Raw genomic sequence first — 23,780 nt, forward strand, 5'->3', positions numbered from 1 at the left:
CCATACTTAGCTGGGCAGTATATTTCACAGGCAGATTAAGAAAAGTTCAAGTACAGATGACCTGATCCTAAAAAATCAGTAAATATGCATCTTTCTGTTTGAAAACTGCCACAACCTACTAAGAAAAACGACTCTGGAATTATTTTAACTTAACTTAGTTTGGAGCCATTCAAAACAAAGTCTCTTTGTTTTCCTTACAAAACAAAACATTAGAATTTTAATCATTACAGATAACTTTTCATTTTTAGGCAGGAGATGACTCAACTCCTTCCCTATTTCTGAGATTAACAATTATTAGTTGCGAAACTTTATGGACATTGTCTAATTTAAGCCTCTTGAATTTGCTGATTGCTGATTGTCACTCTAATTCCAAGAGGAAGACTGGCATTAACATTCTATAAATGAGTATATGTTAGCCAGAAATCCTCCATATTTGGTTCTAGAATGCCACCTGTGATGTAAATAAACACTGGCCTGGGTACTCCTCTCTTCCTTTGGCTAACACAAATTAACACGTTTAAAGCAATCAAATAACCTACCGGCACATCACCACTGTCTTGTTTCCTTAATACAGTACAGCGGCTGTCTGTAGGAAAATACCAATAAATTGTGAGAAAATGAAATTTTTACACTGACAGCACACTAAAGCCTTAAAGAAAATCACTGCAGACACTACTATCATCAACTATGTTTTGCTCCTTATTTTGCTTTGACACAAGTTTAGTTTAGAAACCAAGAGCAAACGGCCAATTAAATGGAAACCAACTACAAAGAATCACAAAATGTCAATCTAGTTCAGCATAATTTGAGTGCCTTCTAGATATCAAACTCCGTGTTAGATGCTGCGAATACAAAGATGCAGAGAATAATCCCTGTCATAGATACGCTTGTATTCTAAGCTTATGTTGTACAAATACACAAGCAAGCAAATACGTGCAACCCAGAGTGTCAAGTGCCTCAATAAATACAATGGAAACAAAGCTGATGGAATAATACAGTTTTCAAGGATAAAGGCCCAATGACAGGCCAGGGAGGGCTCAGAGAGGGATGCAATATCAAAATGAGACTTGAAATAAACAAGCAAAGGGGCAGGACGTAGTTGGAGCAAATGCAGGAGCAAAGACATGAGGCAGGAAAAGTACGAGGAGGGTTTGTACACCTTCAAGAAGTGGGGTGTATGTACACAGGGCACATGGGGAGAGTGATGATAAATCACACAGATGATGTGAATTTAATGTGTAGGCAAAACTAAGCAAGTGTTTAACAGAATTGTTACAGTTGTATGAAAGAGATGTTCCAGAAGAGTCACTAGTGGCAATATAAGAGGAAGGTCTGTAGTGGGAAGATCTAAAGAACAGACACCAGTTTAGAGGCTACCAGCATGGTCTAATCATGGAAAGCTTATTAAGGTTCTGACCTAGGGAAGTGGAGATGGACAGGAGAGGAGAGATCAAAGATAAAGCTTACTGGAACGGGTGACAGACTAGATATGGGGTAATAGGGAAAAGGAGGAATCAAGACTTTTTTCAGGGTTTCCTGCGTAGATACAAGATATACAACAATGTTACGGAGATAAATTTAGGAAAAACAGGTCTCTGGGGATAGAGTAAGTGGGTTCAGCCACACTGCTCTTAAGGGACCTTTCAGTTGTCTACAAAGAACTACCAACAGTAAAACATTATGCAGAGTTCAGGAGACAGGCTGAAACTCTGAATTAGTGATAGGATTGGATGTTTTTATTTACAAGATCAGTGGATTCTGAAAAGTTTTAAGAAATATAATCATCCCTTTAAATGAAAAGAGACAAAATTGAAAATGTCTGGAGTGAGGGTGAGAAGCACAGCTCTTGGAAAGAAAATCTGTTGGGATGGCTAGTCATTTGGTTGATGGCTTCTGACTCTATGACTAAAACCAGAAGAATAGTCATAGTATATCTGGGGTATAGAACACAAGAATCAGAAAAAATGCACACAAAGAAAGAATTGTGTCCTTTTTAGTTATTTTGTTGTGTGATCCAAACATGCATCGGGTTTTGTAAGCTCAGTCCCCAGACAGTATTTTACTACCAGCAGCAGCAAACTGACGGCAATAAATTCAGGCTATCAACAAGCACGTCACCTCCAGCCATGAAGCTGTGTCCTGGAAAAATAAGCCATCTATATTTGAATGTGCTCCTTCCTAAGACCCAGAACAAAAGCAAGCTTTTCAGTTCCTTATACATATGAAATTTGTAATGTGTGATACTTCTGTACAAGGCTGGACTTTTTAATGTGTTCTTTAAAACAAAGCATGAAATTTTAGGTCTAACTGCTGACAACATGTAAAGCAAATACTAAGGAATGCTGAGGGATTGGGGTGGGGTGGGAGATTATCATAAGACATACATGTAGTACCAAAGATAAATTAAAATTAATATAGAATCTAAGAATATTAGAATTTTGAAGCAAAATGGGACCACACAGATCAATGGCTCTAAATCCTATCACTTCAATGATGAAGAAACTAAGATCCAAGGGAAACTAAGGAATTAACTACTAGTCCTCCTATTCTACCAAACTGGACTCCATGCCACTACCCAAACAGGCGACCTGACTCCCTCCTCAACCCCATGTCTCTAATCCCAGGTGTCAACTTGGGAGGTGTCCAACTACCTCCCCGTTCACAGCTTGGACTCCAGTGCTGCACCAAGGGTTCACCCTCCCCAGGAAGAGCACAAGGGCTTGATCTTCCATTTGAACCCCCAGCACTCTTTCTGATCCTCTCTTATTGAGCTTACGGCCATATTATAGTTATTTGTATATTCATTTTACTCCCTTTTCAACAACATAAGGTCTTGAGGGCAGGGACTAGTATAAACATTTCTGAGTACCTGGTTAACACCCAGCTCAGGCAGGGGCCTTGAAGAAGTAGTAAAAACAAAGTTTTTAATGAATTGAATTAGAGAAGAAGCTGGGCCATAACCTACTTTTCCTAACTCCCAATTCTAAGTTCTTCCCACTACAACAGATGTGCTATTTATAGATTCTGCAAACATCACCTCCTTTGCAGGGCAATGTTTTCTTGAATGTTAAACATCAAACCATTTACTAATAAATTCTGTCCACTTAATATGCAACCTTTGCCATGATACTGTTAAAGTACCTAAAATGAGAACAGTATGGTACGTAGTCAGTATAATATACCCATCTGAGTATCTCTATAACACTTGGCTCAACTTGGGTATAATATACCCATCTGAGTATCTCTATAACACTTGGCTCAACAGAGTAAAAAGATTCTATGACAAAAAAAAAAAATCATTATTCTTAATCACTAATTTGCCCACATAAGCTGGCTGTACCACAATTCTCACTATTTTTTTAAGTATTAAATAAGCTAGGTCCTTTGGAGATATTTTTCCCCCTTAGATATAATATAAACTAAAACTCAGTCTACATACCCATTATATCAAAGAATTCATCTAAAGCATTATGCAACGCTGGGAACTTGTCTCTGTGTTCTTCTAGCAGCCATATTAAACATCGTGCTTCCTTCAATGATGTTGGCTCACAGAAATAATCAAGTTGCTTTCCTTCTATAGAGGCTAGTTTATGACCATATTTCTCATTCCAGAGAAAAGTCATGATGCTAAAATCAAGCTCCTTAAGAGATGCTCCATAACGAGAAAAAAAAGGTCCCGTGGCATCTAAACCTGTAATAAAAACAAAACCCAAATCAGAAAAAGGGAAAATCATTTACAGTAAAATCACACTCAGTCATACATCTCTGAAAGCAGTTCAATTATAATTTGCTTACATTTTCAGTGAAAAACACATATTTGAACATAAACTTGTTCAAGCTATTTTGCATTTTAGAATACGACTTAACACTGATAGGCTAATGACAATCATTCTTCTCTATTAGTTGAATAAGATGGACCAAAAGCTTCTTACAAAATAGCTCGTATATTAAAAGTTTATAAGGTTTTTTTTACTAGACTTAGGCAATGAAAGCAGGCATTAAATTCCTTTAAAAATATAACAACTTTTTCACTAATTCAAAATGATGTTCATCCTAATTAGTGCAAGCTAGCAAGATTTTACAGTGCTTTTCTATATATCTTCAAAAAATCAGTGATATGCAAAAGCTTCCCAAATGCCTTTAAAACAGGACATGGGTAACCACCCCCACCCAATACCTCCATCAATGGCTCCTTACCCTCCTCCAAAATCAGGATAGTCACTATTCCCACTGTTACTCCACTTGCTACCCAATCAGAGAAAGAAGTAGCTGCAAACTCGTACTGCTACTGAGGGAGGGGCGGTGAGCCCTGACCCTACCAACAGCCACCAAAAGGTAAAGGTTGGCTCTGTTCTGTCTTCCCACTCGCCTCTGATACAGCATGATCACCTCGTGTTGGCCATGGTTTATCAGTCAGCAAATGAAGCAGACTGCTGAGTCAAAATTACCTTGGATGGCTGTTTCTTCCAGATGAAATAGTTACCTTGCAGTGGTCATGATGCATGCAAAATGTGCTCACTGAAGGGAAGGCACGAGATGGCTTCTAGTATTAAAATGTTAACCTCTTCCCACACCCTGCATGTGACCTGACCTCTCATGTTAAATACGCACATGATGTGACTCCACAGTATAGACTTTTGTTGAGAAGTAAAATTCCAAGAATTGGAAATTACTTGCCTTAAATATATATGAGTTTTACATCAGGGTTATAGTACAACCTTACTTTAATTAACATGCCTGAAGTAATTTAAATAGAAACAATTTTAAATACTATGCATATATACTTATTAAAATGATACTTTAATCTTCAGAATAAATGTGAATTATATCAAAAGGCCACATTAATATTTCCATCAGTGAACTGTAAGTCTCAAATGCTCTAGTTTACCCAAAGCAACAATGGCAGGCACTCTTGCCCAGGTAAACATAACCAGAAAGCCTACTTCTCCTGAGCCTATCTTCCAAAGCAGATTAAAGTGAGAATAACATTGTAATTTATTATTTGATTGTTAGTAGATGCTAATGACAACCTGATCACTTAAGAGTGATTTTCTGGGACCAGAAACCCATGCAGACCTATGCTCAAAGCAGCAACACTTAGCTATCAACTATGCTGAGCTTGCTTCTATCCTACTTTGTTTCCACTGACAGAAATTTATCAATACACTCCCCCAAACTCTAGAATTCTAACAGCTCCCTGTCCCTAAAAACTCCAGCAGATCCGTGTGACTTGCAGAGGCCTGGCAGGCTCACTCTTTGGACTGTCCTGCTATGTCTCCTACTGGCCTTGTATCCAACTGCTGCCAACGGAGTCATCTACCATTTGAGGCCAGTTGCCATCACGGTCACCAAGGTAAACAGTGCCCTGGTAGGTACCCAGAAAACTCTCAATCTAGTGTTAGACAACAACTCTATCTGCAGCTGCTTTCTGAGGTCCCCGCATAGCCTTGGGCTGCTTGGGGGGAGGAGAGGGTCTTCCTCAACCAAATTAGGAAAATCAGGAACAGTAGTAGCAGAGTTTTATAATCCTATGATTCAACCTCAGAGAATTTTTCTCATGATCTTTAGATACGGATTGCCCTCGGTGATCCTAAGCAATTAGTTCCATCCATTCTTTCCTCTAAGTTTTCTAAGGAATCTGTCTACAGAACTGCACGGTCCCAGAGGGCACTCGGACAGCTGCCTGGGGGGGTGCTATTTACCCATGACTGTGCCTACTATTCACGTGGTTTACACATTTACAAATAGTAGCAAAATATAGGACTGGATTTTCTAAGTGACTGAACTTTCTTGTGTTTACACCTTTTGAAAAGGTAACTTATCTATAACCGTAACCTATCTATAAAATAACCTAAATTGTGAATTGGGAGGAAACAGTACTTTTAACCAATTTGTGGTCCTACATTTAAAAAAATCATATATGATGATAGAAAAAAAGAGGGTTCAGAGGCAGATATCCAGCCTTCCTACTAATAAACAGCAGCCCTCGAGTTCAATGGCATTACCAAAGCTGTTCAGTTTCTGGATCCAGGCAGCTAATTTGGGCTCCACTTCTTTAAGCTCGCTCAAAACATGCAGAAATATCCTGGTCTTTACTCTGTTCTTCTCTTGAATCAAGTGACGAATGACATAGTCCACCGCTTCATTTAGAAAATTTCTGCTAGAAAAACAGGTTGTGTAGTCTTCTGTGCTTAAAACCTTCCAAGAAAGCAATTCTTTGAGAAGCTTGGAAGTGTTCAGAATACCAGATTTTATCTTGTCAGCATACTGCTTTATGCACTGCAGAATTCTGTCATCAAGGAACTGGCAACTCTGAACACTGTCTACAGTTTCTAAGGATAAAGAAAAGTGGTCAGTTAAAGTAAGCAACGGGGCCAATTTGCAAAGATATAAACTGAGAAAGAAATAATATAACATTACATAATAACATAAAGTACGGTTCAGAGGGATTCTTAATGTTTTAAATAAACTCAAGAAATTTGGAAAATAATTGCTTAGCAAAATGTTTGAAAACACAGTCACATTAAACCAAACACATCAGAAGTTAAGTACTCCTTCACTCTGTATCACTCATGTAACATCGAAAAACTCAGTTCCTCCAAAATAGGGTTACTTTCCTCAACAATCTTAACCCAGCCTCATCAACATTTACATTCAATAACTATGTTTAATCACTAAGAATGCAAAAAGTGTTTTCTGGAGTTGAAGGGATCATTTATTCAGTTGAATTCAATTAATATTTGGTAGTTACTGTTAGGTTTTTCATCTTATTATTGGATCCTAAATCACAGGATCCCATGGAGTTGTTGATTCCAAGCTGGAAAAGTTCTCAGAAAATTTCTCAGAGTTCATGTTCCCAACCCAGGCATCTCCCTTACAGAGGGCCATTTAGCCCCTTGAAGCATGCAAAATTAAAACACATTCACCAAAGACTTTTACAGTAGAAAAGATAATTTTGATTGACTGGTGAAACATTAATGGAATACTAAATAAAACATAAAAACAAGAGGAAATATTTCATTTTGGGAACAGCCATCACAGTAGAAAACAAGAAAGATTAACTTCCTTCAGCTGAAAACTGAAAGTAGTCCTGGGGATGTAATGTACAGCATGGTGATTACAGTTAATAACACTGTATTGCACATTTGAAAGTAGCTACTAGAAGAGTGGATCTTGAAAGTTCTAGTCATGAGAAAAAAATTTCTGTAACTATGTATGGTGATGGAAGTTAATAGGTCTATGGTGATCATTTTGCAATATATACAAATATGCCATATATACATCATGTTGTACACCTAAAACTAATACAATGTTACATCATCTATTCCTCAATTTAAAAAAAAACCTTAATTAAGAAAAAAACTTGGTGCCTGGGTGGCTCAGTTGGTTAAGCTTCAGACTCTTGGTTTCGGCTCCGGTCATAATCTCACAGTTTTATGAGCTCAAGTCCCACATTGGGTTCTGCGCAGACAGCACAGAGCCTGCTTGGCATTCTTCTTGTCTCCCTCCCTCTCTGTCCCACCCCCACTCGCGTTGTCTCGGTCTCTCCCAAAATAAATAAATCAACTTAAAAAAGTGTTTAAAAAGAAAAAAGTCTGAAAGTAAATATACTCACAGGAACAGTATAACAACTGAGACATTCCCATGTAGATCAGGGAATAATGACAAGATGAACGTAAAACAGAAGGCTGGGTTAGGTTATCTCTATCGATCTTTTATGAACGGTTTCTTTATTTGAACTCAACATTATTTCACATTCAACTAATTCCACATTCAGCTAATTCACATTCAACATTCACATATATCTGCACAGTAGGGTTCAGAGCATTGCTAAACACAGAATATGCATGTCAGCTATTATTTCCACCGTCACTTTGGAGATGAGGACATGGACACAGATTCTGCCCCATGTTAGTGTACCGCTATCCCTGTGTACTAGGATTTTGAATCCCTATGTACTGCTTCCAAATTCAGTGCTCTTTACACCAACTTCTCCCCATCTAGAGCAACACAAGAAAGTGACGGTATTAACATACTAACTGAACTCTTAATTTCAATTCGGTAGCAACACAATGCCCAGTAAGACGGACATATTAAGCAAGAATATATTATTCTCATCATGCCTTGGACTTCAGCATACCTTTCTGCTCTTCAGTTTTGGGCAGATTACTTTCCCTTAAGTCCTCTTCCATCCTTTCTTGTGCTAATTTTTTTGCTTCTTTTTTTTGGAGCTTTCTCTTCAATTTTTTGTCTTCTTTCAGTCTTAGCTTCTCTAGGCTGATAAGCATTTACAGTTAGTGGTAATCCACCTTTGTTATAAACTCAATTAACTATTTCCTTTGCCTATTACAGAAACCATTCTCCAAGCAGTAAGTTAGAATTTGCCCTCTGAATTTAGAACTTGGCCTGCATCTTCTGTTCAATATCAAAAACTGTTGACACGTGTTCAGTTAAAATTAGGGTACTTGTGTCATGAAAACAAGAATTCAATGACTGAGTGATTTATAATTAAGGCTGGCATGTATAGGTTATACAAATGTTATTACCATGTATATAAGTTACTGCTTAGGGTAAACAGAAATAGTAAAAATTACTCTGTAAGAGAATGCATATGTACACTCATTTCAAAGAAAGATTCCACAGTAAAATATTATTTTCACATCCTAATGATAGCCCACAACATTGGAATTTGGTTGATATGGTTTACAAAGAATTCTCTTCAACAAATATTTCTGTTCATCTTTTGCTTTTTCTTGGTCACAAACGATGAAAAAAATCACTTCTTAGAATGGAAAACAAGAAGCAGGACCAAAAAGAAAAAGAAAAAGCACTGGAATTATTTGATCTAAACAACATATATAGAGAGAAGTGAATAATTCTGACAGTATATTGAGTTTTTTAGGGTTAGAAATAGTCATTGGTTCAAAAATATTTGCTGAAGAGAGATAAAAAAAGAAAAATGCTTTTGGAATTAAAGTTTAAACAACTGAGAGCTAAGTGTATAATTTTTATCTAAATGCCAAATCTACTAATCAAACATCATTTCACAGCATCAAATGTCATAATTTTACTTAAAATTCAAATAATGTTTCTTACTCAAGCTTTTGATATTTAACCATTCTAGGCTAGTTCTCTTTTCAAGTTTTAAATATCCACAAAATTCATTTAAACACCACTTACTTGGGTATGTGTACACAGCCAATTTAAAACACAGCATAATTCAGAAATCTGCATTTAACAGAATTACATTCTAATAGACATCATTAAACTACCAATTGATTGTTAAAAATCTTACCTAGAACATTTCTGTTTCAGAATAGGTCTTGGAGGAACCTTTTCTTTTATGACCTTGTGTTCAAACTTGAAATAAAACAAAGACATCCAAAATTTGTCTCATACTCCCATGACATAAAGCACAAAACCACAAGCAACAAGCATTTCAGAAGCACCCGCAATGTTCAATTTGATAGAGAACAGTGGTGATGCTCTGACCCAGACAAAAGCCCAGAAAATTTTAGCAAAACAATTTACTGAAAAGAGGAACAAAAGAGTAGACACACCTTAGGAAGCTTAAAAAAAATTAAGAGTGAGCAGATCAAATAAACTACAAATACCATGAGAACAACCCATAACCCTCCATATTGTGAAGTGAAAGGTAATCCTTTGAAACTCTTCCCCCTCCCTAAGAACCCCACCCTTGTTAATACCCAAAAGTTTACTGAGGATTAAGGAAACAAGATTATCAAAGAGTTCAAACTGTAGAACTGAAATGTCAAAAGTCTCCTCTTTTAGGAAATTAAAGAACGTGAGAATCCTTCATTGCAAAGGTATATTCTCACATCCTAAAATTTCCTATATTTTCTTAAATAACTTTTTTTTCCTGGAAAACATAAGACTGTACAACTTCTACAAACTTAAATCATATTTTAAAAGGTGTAAATGTTTTGATTAACAATTTGGTAATATTTTCCCCTTATTAGATACTTACTTCACATTTAACTTGACCACCACTGCTGAAAATGATAATCTTAGAAATGATTCCTTCACAGTCAGGGGTAAGACAAATTCCTTGCAGAAAATCCTATTTGATTAAAAAAACAAGTGCTATATCTCTGCATAAATCTATAGATGCATACCATTTTAATCATCAGAAATAGTCAAGATACATCAGAAACTTCCTTTAGGGAGGCACTGAAAGTCCCTGCCCATTGTCTTCCGATTTTCGGAGCCTCCCTTATAGAAGGAATATACTTCCAGCTGTAGGGCTGACCACATGACTTGCTTTGGTCAATGCAAGGTGAGCTGACATAACGTACACTATGTCCACGCGAAAGCTGTAAGAAACACCGAATGAACTGGCTATTCCTCTTCACCCTCTGCCACAAGAACACGTTCCAGTCACTCTTCAACCTCAACTCAGAAACAATACAGCTACGTAGACTGGAGATGCTACAGCCCAACTCTGGCAACAACTTGCACAACTTTAGGACAATCAATGTCAGCAAGAAATGAACTCTTCTTATTGTAAATTACGAGATACTTGCATTGTGTATTACTTTAATACATCCTAGTGAAAGAGGACTAATTGACAGAGTGTATTTCAACCCACAGGCATGGTTAAGACCACTAAGGGAGCATTGTGTAACTAGAGAAACTCAGTTAATGTAAGACACAGCAAAAGTGATTCAACGGCAACAGTTATTTGTTCATATCATTGTATCATTACTTAACTATGTGAAACTGCATAAAATGTGAGCATTTATTTCTACCAAACTTGAATAATTCCTCTTGCTAAGAAGACACCACACAAGCACCTTACTCTTTTCCCCAACAAGAGGGGATTACATGAGGCTAAGCAGTGTAGAAAACGTTTTTTTTTTAAGTCAATAGCTTATTGAATCAGAAACAAATTCTATGAATGCAAATTAGATTACAAAACTGTGCCTTCTTTCAAAGTACACCTAGCTAATGGTAATTAACATTATAACCTTGCTAATTAAGAAAAACCACAAAAAGAAGCAGGAGTACCAAATTTAAGTTGATTGCTTAGCACAAATTATCCCATTACATTTTGGTAGAAAATAAAAAATCTGAAACCCCAATTCTACATCAGAATGTTAACATTAGACATTTAAATTTTTATTTTTAACCATAACATTCCCAATGTAAAAACTGGTTAAACAGTTTATTAAAGGTCTCTATGGCTATTGCCTTTATACCAGTATAAAGTAACAACAAAAACTGATTTTCTACTTTATCATTCGAATAATAATTTAAAACTTTTAGTTATGTTTAGAATGCACAGAAAGGGGGGTGCCTGGATGGCTCAGTCAGTTAGGTGCCCGACTTCGGCTCAGGTCATGATCTCACGGCTCTTGAGTTCAAGCCCTGCACTGGGCTCTATGCTCACAGCTCAGAGCCCCGAGCCTGCTTCGGATTCTGTCTCTCTTTATCTCTGTCCCTCTCCCCCTCACACACACGCAGGCTCTCTCTCTCTCTCTCTCTCAAAAATAAATATTTTAAGAAATTAAAAAAAAAAAAACAACACAGAAAGGAATTTATATTCACTTAAAGTTTTTTTCTGAAGATTCTCAGGGGAAAAAAATCAACATACAACAGACATACTAAAAGTTCCAAGCTATTTTGTGAACTTACCTTGTCAATTTTATCATTAAAAGTTGTTGTTTTCAATTTCTTCCAACAGTTCATGTGAAATTCTATTTTACAGTACTGGCAGCAGCTGATTCGTATAAAACCCTAGGGGTTTAAAACAATTTTTAATATACATTTTAAAGATGTCTACACACACACACACACTCTCCCTCACAATCACAACACACATATTAAGATAAAAGAGAGAGCTGTCTGCGTTCACCTGGCAAACATAACTAGACATCACATTCTCTCCTAGGGAAGTACAATCTTTTTTTTTTTTTTTAATTTTTTTTTTCAACGTTTTATTTATTGTTTTTGGGACAGAGAGAGACAGAGCATGAACGGGGGAGGGGCAGAGAGAGAGGGAGACACAGAATCGGAAACAGGCTCCAGGCTCTGAGCCATCAGCCCAGAGCCTGACGCAGGGCTCAAACTCACGAACCGCGAGATCGTGACCTGGCTGAAGTCGGACGCTTAACCGACTGCGCCACCCAGGCGCCCAGTACAATCTTTTTATACCCCAAAATGCCTAGTGCTAGAGACAGAGAACTTGACTGGCATATTCATTTCCATAGCATATAGTTGCATTATTCTTTATAATACCAAATATTGTATAAACAGTATTCACCTGATCTACTAACCAGGAACAGTGGGCAGCTACTGTCTTGAATAAAGTAAAGCCAAGTAACCTTAAGTGCCAGATTTGGTTTCTGATTTAGGTCTCTAGGAGTGAATTCAGTGGTCACAATGGCCCTTAGATTCTTAGACTCAAATTTTACAAGAAATTAGAATTGCAACAAATCAGAGGTAACAACCTCATTTTCTTTCCAGTGTTCCTAAAGAACATGAACAGTGGCTAGAAAGCTGAAATAGACTTAGCTAGCCTGCCTTCTCAGGTCACTCCCTGCCCTCAGAGTTTCTTTAGTGACTGGCTCTGGGTCCCCATGTGAGATGATATAGACCTAAGAAGTCCAGGGGATGGGGTACAGACAAGAGGACATAAAACTGCTGACAAGCCAGAGAACTTAGGTACCTCCAATTACAGAATCTGTTTTGAATCCATTTTAAGGCCTAATTCTGCAAGTTACTGTCCTACCGTATGTTCATTATGTACCTTAAAGTCTGGATCAGTTATATATATCTGGATTTTAGAATATCCACGGCACTTCTGATAGCAACAAATGGCATCTGGCACTGGAGGGAACCTGCATTCTTCAATAAACTTCTCTAACAGCATCTAAAACAAAAATAAACAAAAATAATATTATAACAACACTAATTTGTCAATGAAAGTCCTTATGATTTCAATAACCTCTTGCCATCAAAACATTTTCAGCATAGGAATGACTAAATGTTTTTTAGCAAAGAATAAACTACATATAACTTTTAAAGTTTTTCCTTTCAGAAGGAGGCTGAGATATACCCAGAGATAGAGTCAAAAAAAAAAAAAAAAAAAAGACTGAACAAAAGTTTCAGAATTTCAATGTCAGAATCAAAATCTTATCCTGTGTTATTATCATCAAGGCTCATTTTACAAGGTTAGCTCTTCAAGTGTCCTTTAGGCAGTCAGAGGGGGTCAGAGGAGGCAGAATAACCCTGAGGAATCTCCCCTGCTCCTCCTTGCCAGAGGCACATCACCTGGGATCCTATCACCCTCAAGCATCTTGTGCATTCCCTGGAGAATTACCCCACTGCCACTGACGCCCCAAGAGACCTGGGCCATGCTTCCAGCGTTGGCTTTCTGTTATCAATAGCTCCTCTGTCTCCATCCCAATTTACTACAAAGAGAACATTCGATGATTTTTTTTTTTCAACAGTTTCGTTGAGATATAATTCACATAGGATACAATCCCCACGTTTAAAATGTGTATGGTTCAGGGGCTTTCAGTATGTCCACAGGGTTGCACAACCACTGCCTCAGTCTAAAGTTAGAACGGATTTATCACCCAACCAAAAACCCCATCCCTCCCCATTTCCCCCTACTCCCCCAGCCCCTACAAATTGGCAGCCCCTCCCCATTTCCCCCTACTCCTCCAGCCCCTGGTAACTACTGATCTACTTGCTGTCTCGAAATATAGATTTGCCTATTCTGGAAATTTTAGATGAATAGAATCCTAAAATACGCAATCTTTTGTGTCTGGCTTCCTTTACTTAGCATGTTTTCAAGGTTCATCCATGCGGTAGTACTTATCTGTACTTCATTACTCCTTATGGTCAAATAATACTCAATTTTATGGGAGGACCACTATACAATTTTATGAATGGTTTATGAATGGTTTGATTTAACTATTATTCATCAGTTGATGGACACTTGAGCTGTTTCCACTTTCTCACTATTATGAATAATACTGCTAATAAACATTTATGTACACATTTTTGTGAGAGTATATGATTTCCTTTCTCTGTATATCCCCAGAAGTGAAACTACTGGGTCATGTGGTTACTCTATCTTCAACCTACTTAGAAGCTGCCAGAGCATTTTACATGTCCCCCAGCAACGTATGGGGGTTCTGATTTCTCCACATCTTATAAACACTTGTCTTCCTTCTTGAATACAGCCATCCGAGTGTGTGAAGTACTTCACTATCTTCACTATGGTCTTAATTTGCATTTCTCAGATTGCTAATGGTGTTGAACATCTTTCACATGCTTACTGGCTATCTGTAGAAATGTTTGGCAGATAGAGGTATTCAGATCCTTTGGCTACTTTTTATTATTTTTTTAAATTCCAGTATGATGGCTACTTTTAATTGGATTGTCTTTTTATTATTGAGTTGTAAGAGTTGACCCCTGTGCTTTTAAAAGCTTCAGCCAAAAGCCAAGTTCTGCACACATGCCAAGCTCTCCACAAGTAAAGGCCTATTCTAGTCAATCCACACGTAACTTAGTCTTTTCAGAAGTAGCAAAGCATTCTATGCCTCTGGATATGAGACTAAATTTATTTTCTAAGTCCTCAAGTACCATCTTAATAACTATAGTCACCATGATGAAACCATGATGCTATACCTTTCCCTAAGTATAACCAGTGAGTCATACTCCTTAATAACGCATGATCTCAGGGCACCTGGGTGGTTCAGCTGGTTAAGCATCTGATTCTTGGTTTCAGCTCAGGCCATGATCTCATGGCTTTGTGGGTTCCAGCCCCACACAGCCCAGAGCCTATTTGGGATTATATCTCTCTTCCTCTCACTCTGCCCCTCCCCCACTCACATGGTCTCTGTCTCTCTCAAAATAAGTAACTTAAAAAAAAATAATAATGCATACTCTCAAGTCAGAATGCCGAGATTCAAGTCCCAGCTCCACCATTTCCTAGCTGTTTAACCTGGAGATCATCATTTAACCTCCCTAACTTAATCTACAGTAAAATAAGAATATTCCTAGTACTCATCTTGCAGGGTTGCTGTACAGATTAAAGGTATGATAAATGCAAGTTGTGTGACCGGCACATAGGAAACAGTTAACAGATGTTAGTGATTCTCACTAGTCTTTAAAGGGGAAATACATGTGGGGATGCTGAGGACAGGGTGTCCCTACCTTTTTGTCTCCTGATACCTGGGTCAGTCAGTGCAAATTAGTTTTTGCAGTTAGAAGCTCTTTAGAGTTAGTTAGAAGTTCTCTGCAAAAATCAATGGTTACCTTTATTTTCCCTGGTTGAGTCTCTTCAATAATCACATTACTTGTGGGCCAAGTTAACACTCCAGGAAGGCGACAAATCAAGGTTCTTGCTTTCTCAAAATGATTAAGAGCTTCTAGAAATCTAAAGTCAGAATTATGAAGAAAGAAGATATTAAAGCTGTGATAAGAATTTTCATTCCCCACATAAAAGTCACAGAGATTTCAAGTTTACTAAGAATACATCTGATAAATCACTGTAGAGAAATATTCAATACAACCTATATTTTCTTTAAAAAACACAGGCATGTTGAATCACTATTATTGTACACCTGAAACTAATATAATACTATAGGTTAACTAACTGCAATTAAAATAAAAACTTTTTAGAAAAGCATTACCATTGCTTACTATAAAAGTAATATAAATTAAAACACAAATCTGCCTGGACACTGGCTTTATTGTGGTAGGTGCACACTAGTCCTTTTAAAGTTGTAATTTATTAAAGTTTCCAACAATTAGGAGTGCCTGGGTGGCTCAGTCGGTTAAGTGTCCAACTTCAGCTCAGGTCATGATCGCACAGTTCGTGAGTTCAAGCACCGCGCTGGGCTCTGTGCTGACAGCTCAGAGTCTGGAGCCTGCCTTGGATTCTGTGTCTCCCTCTCTCTCTCTCTCTCTCTCAAAAATGAATAAGCATTAAAAAAATTTTTTTTTAAGTTTCCAACAATTAAAACAGAAAACTGAACAATTTGGTTGTTCCATCTTTATTTGTTTTGTTTACTAATAAGTTAGATTCCTGTAGAGAAATGGCAACCCTTCATTTAAATTAATCAATCATAAATACTTTTTTTTTTTTAACTCTATTAGGACATCTATAGTAAAAATCGCTCTTCTGAAAAAATTCTAAAGAGACTGTGTATGCTAGACATCTTCAACCATAAAGCAGTATTTTAAAAGAACAAATGTGTATGTAAACTTTTAACTATATGAAATGATTTAGTTATGGTTTATGTTTTTAAAAAATGTCAATCGATTTCCATAGTCCATTCAGCAAAAGAATACTAAAATATTGGATTATAAAGTTAACCAAGTCTTTATAATTCTCTTGAGACTAGAGAACAAAGTTTTCCTGCTTTCTCCAATCTTGAAATGATTGCCCAATTTAAGAACCTTTTTTTTTTTTTTTGCCTATGGGGAAGAAAAATTCACCTGCAGAAAATTCACCATCCACCGTAAGACAGTTCACAGAACTTTTACCAGAAACTGCGTATCACAACAGCAAACAACCAGCATATTAGACATTGAACCCCACACCAGATTATTTTGAAATAAAAATGTAAATGCTTTTCAAAATGGCAAAGACTTTATCATTTATCATAATTCCCATGATATTACACATTAAGATCTATTCCTAGATCTTGTGAATAACTGCATATGACCACTGCATTAAAAAGGGTATATCCTGGGGCGCCTGGGTGGCTCAGTCGGTTGGGGGGCCGACTTCGGCTCAGGTCATGATCTCGTGGTCCGTGAGTTCGAGCCCCACATCGGGCTCTGTGCTGACCCGCTCAGAGCCTGGAGCCTGTTTCGGATTCTGTGTCTCCCTCTCTCTCTGACCCTCCCCCGTTCATGCTCTGTGTCTCTCTGTCTCAAAAATAAATAAACGTTAAAAAAAAAATTTTTTTTTAAAAGGGTATATCCTAAAGGCACCTGGGTGGCTCAGTTGGCTAAGTGTCTGACTCTTGATTTTGGCTTCAGGTCCTGATCTCACGGTTTGTGAGATCGAGACCCATGTCAGGCTCTACGCTGCCAGCACAAATCCTGCTTGGGACTTCTCTCTCCCTCTCTCTGCCCCTTCCCTGCTCATGTTCTCTCTCTCAAAAAAAAAAAAAAAAAAAAAAAAAAAAAAAAAAAAAACAAAACTAAATAAACAAACTTAAAAAATAAAAATAAAAAGGGTATATCCTAAACAATTTATGCTAAACTTTGAAATTAACTTCACTTGCTATTACTACACAGATGATTGCTAAACCCTCACTTCCCCTCCCTCTACCTGATTTTTATATAAATCGGCCTGGTCACAGGAACTTAACTTTGGGAAGTTAAAGGACTTTCTTTAATCTTTAAAAACATATAAAAGAAGTCCTAAGCACACTCCCAGAGTGGGCTTCCAAGAGTACCAAAGGCCTGATAAAATTTCCCCTCAAAAGACAGATTAAAATGTAAGAATAATTAAAAGCTATGAATGCTATTCAATTAGTCAACAATTATTTCTTCATAAAGTAATCTAACATACCTACGATTATACTGAGTGCAAGTGTAGAACAGGAAATTTTGGATTTTCTTTTTGTTACTGTTATTTTACAGTTAATTATACTGCTTTATTGTGCCAAAAATATGGAACACTTCACAAATTTGTGTGCATCCTTGTGCAGGGGCCATGCTAATCTTCTCTGTATCATTCCAATTTTAGTCTATGTGCTGTGCAAGCAAGTACTGAACAGAGAGCTTTTTTAAAGCCCAATGCATAATCCTATTCCCAAAGGGTCATATAGCAATTTGGGAAGATAAGATAAGAAACATTTGGAGAACAACTACATATTAAACTTTGAGTATGGATTCCAACTATAGGGACAGCTGGGTGGCTCAGTTGGTTGAGCGTCCAAAGACTCTTGGTTCCAGTTCAGGTCATGATCTCACAGTTTGTGGGTTCGAGTCCCCAGTCAGGCTCCGAGCTGACAGCATAGAGCCTGCTTGGGATTCTCTCTCTCCCTCTCTCCCCCACTCACACTCTATCTCTCTCAAAATAAATAAACTTAAAACAAAAAAATGATTCGAACTATAGAGTAAGTTCAGAGAACAAATTTTTATTTCTAACTCATGATGTCTTTGAACAGATGTATATCTTATATTAAAACCATATTTATACGGGCTCTTGGTGGAAACAGGTATTTTGGTAACCAAAAAAATCATATAATCAGACTTATATAGCATTAACTTATATCAATTCAGTCACCATTTGTAAGTGACATATACTAACAAAAAAAAAAATACAATCTTTTGTGTCACATTACCTTATTTCAAACGTTCTTATAAGATTCAAAAAAAGGAAGCATTAGGTGCTGAACTGACTGGTCATACTCAATTAATAATTAATATTGATACAGAAATGCTGCTCCTCCAAGCAAACATAATTATGATAGTATGCCACAGAGAAAATAACAATATAATTCCAGAAAAGGGACCACCACCACCTTAGACTTCAAATGAGTTATCCACCCTGAGCATAAAAAAGTGCAATTCCTACTAACCTGTTCTTTTTCAAATATACTTTTCCAATTCCACAGTAGGCCAAGCAATCAAGTCCCTCATTGGGATAGTGTTCAATCATCCTCTTAAACTGGTTTTCAGCTTCAGATAATTCCTTCAGTAGCAATAAAAACAATGATCACTTAACACTACAAAAGAAAGGCTAGAACAGATTTTATCTGAAGGTTGATTCTTTTTGTGTAGTATTACAAACTGTATATCCAAAAATTTCTATGGCAAAATCACGCCTTCGGCATTTTATTTTCTTAGCAAACATACAAATTTTGATCATAGGATACTCAGAGACACAACGAAAGTGATCCAGCTTCAGAATGAAACATGGGTGCGGGACACATCAGACAACCAACCAAATGAGCATTTACTAACACACACACAGAGGGCCCAGTATGTGCTGGCTAAAACTAAAAGGTATGAGTTCATGGTATAAAGACTGACTGGATGCAAACACACCATGACCTATCTCCTAGTAAGTGCTGCTCCGCTGGCACTCCAATGATGTTACCACAATGTTTTGTGGCATAAGAAAGATAGTCTTAAAAATAGCAAAAGCTTTATAGAACTTAGAGTACATTCTTCTGAAAATTCCCAACAATGGAAAACTTCTACGCTTTGAATTTTGTTTTCGAAAAAATCCAAAAGACACTTAGCTCAAGGCAGTCCTGGTAACCCCATTGTGGGTGAAAAAGGAAATGTCACTACAAAATGGGAGTTCATTAAAGCTTTGAGGCCAGTTCCAAAGGAGGCATTCCAAAAATGTTTTAAGCAAGAGCTCTCCTGGAGTAAATACACTGCTTACTTCTGGGGCTACCCTGAGTGATGATATTCTTTTAAATGTCCACGTTCTATTGTGTCTGGTTTGTTTTTTTCAATCAGTCTCATTAATTCAAAGGAAATCACAAATGTAGTGAACTATTTCTTCAATTTTGATAAAGCAAAACATGGTTAAGATATTATCACTCTGCCAAGAATAGAAGAATTGAGATCATAAAGTCCTATCTCCAACAATCTATTAGAAAAGAGAATTACACAGGCCCTAATAGAAGATACTCATCTGTCACATCAAGAACAAGGAAAGAAGGCAGGGTGCCTGGGTGTCCGACTCTTGATTTCAGCTCACATCATGATCTGTCTGTGAGTTCGAGCTCCACGTCAGGCTCTGAGCTGACAGTGTAGAGCCTGCTTGAAAGTCTCTCTGCCCCTCCCCCACCCTCAATCAATCTCTCTCTCTCAAAAATAAACATTAAAAACAAAACAAAAATAATAAGGAAACAAGCATGTAACAAGGAAAATGAACCTCAGACGCTGGACCACTGTGAGAGTGGAACATAAAAGATGACTTGATCCTTATTAGGTAGCAGGCAGGGCTTCACTCAGCCAAGGAAGCTTGGAGCCCAAGTTGATAGAAAGGATATATTATACCTGAGGTAATTCTACAGCAATTTTGAAATTTTGGCTTTTATTGAAAACTAAAAACCATGGAAAGCAAAGTACAGTTGACTCTTGAAAAATGCAGGGGTCATAAGTGTCCCATGCAATTAAAAATCCAAGTGTAACTTTTGATTCCCCAAAAACCTAATTACTAAGTCTCTACTGTCGACTGGAAGCCTCGCCTATAACATAAACCACTGATCAACACGTATTTTGTATGTTATATGTATTATATACTGCATCCTTATAATAAAGTAAGCTACAGAAAAGAAAATCATAAGAGAAAATATATTCACAGTACTATACTATATTTTTCAAAAAAATCCACGTGTAAGTGGACCCATGCAGTTCAAAACCATGTTGTTCAAGAGTCAACTGTATAATGCTGCGTGCACTGCAGTTAAGGAAACTTTGCAGGAGAGCACTGAAGGACCATGAATAATGAAAACCATGTGTGCTCACACCTATACACTGATTCTATGTGCTTAAGGGAAGCCTGTGCTCCAGAAGATAATAAAATACCCAAATACTTAGTAGCCAGAACTAAGAGAACTTAACACAAAGTTGAACTCTCCTTTCTTAATCTCCCCAAGGCCATTCCTTCCTTCCATCACTAAATGCAACCATTATCTCAAACTTGATGTAGGGCTAGCCAGTGTTTTTTTTTTTTTACCTTTACAAAAGGCAGAAATAGTCATAAACAATATCTACTATTGTTGCACAAGTTTTCCAAACTGTACATAACTGGTTATCACAATGTTTGTCATGTTCTCTAACTTGTCTTTTTCACTCAACATGTTTCTTAAATCTGTAATGATACAGTAGGTGCTTTACTTTTTTTTTTTTAATTTTTTTTAACGTTTATTTTTGAGACAGAGAGAGACAGAGCATGAACGGGGGAGGGGCAGAGAGAGAGGGAGACACAGAATTGGAAGCAGGTTCCAGGCTCTGAGCCATCAGCCCAGAGCCTGACACGGGGCTCGAACTCACGGACTGCGAGATCGTGACCTGAGCTGAAGTCGGACGCTTAACCAACTGAGCCACCCAGGCGCCCCAAGTGCTTTACTTTTTATACAAGTAAAAAGTAAATTTCTACTGGTCATCTGGCATAGCTTTTTTCTAATGGGATCACAAACTAATTTTTCTTTAAAAAAAAAAACAAAAACCACAAACAGGTATTTCAGAAAAAAAAATATCAAGCAAGTACACAGAAAGAAATAAACCGAAGTGGCAAAACTATTTTTCACATATCTTCTAAAATGGCATATTTTAACTGTTTATCATCTCTGTTACAAATCTTACCTCCGGCTGTCCTATCCCAAGGAGAGAAATAGCAAGTCCGTAGACTACTAAGACATAGTTAATCATGGCCAGGTTCAATTGCTGTCAAGAAAAATGCTCCAGTTAAAAATTTGAACATAATTTTGCCTAATGTGCACAAACCTGGTAGCCACAATAGAAAAAAAATGTAATAAAATCTCACTAATTGCTATGATTGGGATAAGACCAAACAGAAATAGAAAATATATTTTGCAAAGATGTGCAGTTATACTGAAATCAAGTATTTAAGACGCAGAACCATTATCTCAGAGTTCCTTGAAGGCATGGTTTGTGACAGATTAGAATAACTGAAGTCATACTGTTTTGCATATAAATGGGTACTAGTGACAAATTAAGACATTTTCTCTTTTATAATCTTGCATAAACTACTCACCTAGCTAATTCTTTCTGGATGAAAAGATGTGACTAACGTGAGTCCAAAACCTGGATTTAGTACTTTTGCAGGAGGAGAAGCCAAGCGTTCTAATGAGCACCAAGTAGAGAGCAAGGAGAGAGTCTAAACCCGGGTCGTATAATGTGTGCAACCATAATGGCTGAATCAGAGCATGACCGGCTTCTCACAACCTGGAGCAGATTCAGGCAATCTCAGGTGGGTCTAAGGTACAGTAATACAGTGACCTTAAAGGCTTCGTTCTCATCTACATTCACTTGAAATGCTCCTGCATTGATGAGCCAGTTATAAGACAGAAATTTTACCTTTATTTTTTGAGGATCTAGACCATTGAGCAACTCCGTGAAGGCCTGCGCGGCACTGCGACAGCGCTGCTCGAGCAAAGCCGTGTAACCATCCTGGATTAAGCTTCTCAGCATTTTCATTATATTAGCAAAATCCTGCAAAAGAAGAAATTCTACTTCAGTAATCCAGAGCTATATGTGTTCCGTCTGAAACTTAAGATGCCAAAGTTCATCATAGGGCATTTATATTTTACAACTGATCATAAACCCCCAAAATTACGTTTTATGCGTTATACTTTCTCTACATGGCACCTTTAAAGCAAAAACTTAAAGGTACTACTTCACCATCTTATTTTCAATACTCCTACTGCTGCTGACAGTAAAGGGTGGTTCATTTTACACTGTATGGTTCTAAGCCTTGCTCACTTCTCCAGACCAAACAGACAGCATTCAGAAGTTTTAACAGCACAAATGGAGAATACCAGCCACCAATTTAAGTAACTGTTTGGCTGGAACTAGAATTAGACAAATAAGAACAAGAAATCAATTTTCTGATCACTATCAGACTTTAACAACTGCCCTCGTGCTCTAGAATTAAACCTTAATTCTTAGCAAGAAATGGCTATTTCAATCTTTGGCTCTGCTTCTGCCTAACATGTGCTTGAACAGAACGCAATAAAATTATCAGGAGAGATTTGGTTAAGTGCAAAGGGAAGAGCATAAGAATTAAAAAAAACAAAAGTACTATAAATATAAATGTACCTTGAAATAAAGTGAGAAAAAATGGTACCTTTGGATATATATGTGAACATACATCATAGAAGCTGAATTCAAGTTTTAGTTACATGGCAATAGCTGTCACAAAAGTTCCATAAAAACTAGAGAGAGAAGACTACAAGGTTAAGCCTAGACTTCCTCACTCCTTGACATAACACGTGCACACCACTGAGGAAAGCAGAAGATGCAAATACGTGTGCAATATTCCTCACTGTTCCTAACAGTAAAGATCCAAAAGGAGGCCCACTGCACAAAGCACAAAGGGAAGAGCAGTTTGGTCACAATTAACAAAAGCTGCCTACTGGCTTTCGTCCAAGGAGAACTTTCCCCCAGAATACACACACGGAACAGAGAAGCTCTCACATAAACTTCGTATTTGCTACAGTATTTAATAAAAGCTCGAGGACAGCTACATTTATGTTGATATGAATTTTATTATTTTTTTAATGTTTACTTATTTTTGAGAGAGAGAGAGAGAAAGTACAAGAGGGGGAGGGGCAGAGAGAGAGGGAGACACAGAACCCGAAGCAGGCTCCAGGCTCTGAGCTGTCAGCACAGCTTGAACCCACAAATCACGAGATCATGACCTGAACCAAAGTCGGATGCTCAACCGACTGAGCCACCCAGGTGCCCCAAGATACGAGTTTTAAAAGTTATAGACGATGATGTGTTATCCCCACAAATACTAGTTATTAGCCCTGAATGTACTGATTCCATTTTAATCTCTTTCACATTCTAGAAAATAGTCCCTTTTAACTCATGCTTCTGTTAAAAATTGTTTCTCTCAGTAAATACAATAAACGACCATGGAGTACTAAAAGCTCCATGAGAGCAGGCTGGGTTGCAATGCCATATACCCAATGTCTCTCCTTCTTCAGGACAGACAGGGAGGGGCCTAACCAAAAGTGTGTTGAATGAACAATGGAAGGCTCAAAAATAACTACCATATTTATTTAAATCAC

General features: G+C 37.4%; 1 protein-coding gene, 1 long non-coding RNA gene and 1 other non-coding gene across 11 annotated transcripts in view; 1 reads left to right on the plus strand and 2 right to left on the minus strand.

Annotated features, from left to right (window-relative positions):
• The window catches only part of TTC3 (tetratricopeptide repeat domain 3), a 127,935-nt gene that overhangs the window by 48,751 nt on the left and 55,404 nt on the right, over nt 1–23,780 (minus strand). For all 9 annotated transcript variants that reach the window (XM_045036617.1, XM_045036614.1, XM_045036613.1 and 6 more), the window contains 12 exons: nt 22,063–22,197; nt 21,328–21,408; nt 18,579–18,691; nt 15,292–15,412; nt 12,770–12,892; nt 11,656–11,757; nt 9,989–10,081; nt 9,296–9,360; nt 8,141–8,277; nt 6,006–6,332; nt 3,440–3,691; nt 540–586 (listed from right to left, as the gene is read on the minus strand). In XM_045036617.1, coding sequence (XP_044892552.1) covers nt 540–586; nt 3,440–3,691; nt 6,006–6,332; nt 8,141–8,277; nt 9,296–9,360; nt 9,989–10,081; nt 11,656–11,757; nt 12,770–12,892; nt 15,292–15,412; nt 18,579–18,691; nt 21,328–21,408; nt 22,063–22,197 — 1,596 coding nt within the window. The remainder of the gene's footprint in view (nt 1–539; nt 587–3,439; nt 3,692–6,005; nt 6,333–8,140; nt 8,278–9,295; nt 9,361–9,988; nt 10,082–11,655; nt 11,758–12,769; nt 12,893–15,291; nt 15,413–18,578; nt 18,692–21,327; nt 21,409–22,062; nt 22,198–23,780) is intronic.
• LOC123379860 lies at nt 4,996–23,242 on the plus strand. Its single transcript, XR_006584796.1, has 2 exons — nt 4,996–5,368; nt 21,800–23,242. It is a non-coding gene; the product is annotated as an uncharacterized LOC123379860 (long non-coding RNA).
• LOC111556510 lies at nt 17,659–17,764 on the minus strand. The gene has a single exon (XR_002735959.1). It is a non-coding gene; the product is annotated as a U6 spliceosomal RNA (small nuclear RNA).

The sequence above is a fragment of the Felis catus genome, chromosome C2 (assembly GCF_018350175.1).
Source record: "Felis catus isolate Fca126 chromosome C2, F.catus_Fca126_mat1.0, whole genome shotgun sequence".
Classification (NCBI taxonomy): Eukaryota; Metazoa; Chordata; class Mammalia; order Carnivora; family Felidae; genus Felis; species Felis catus.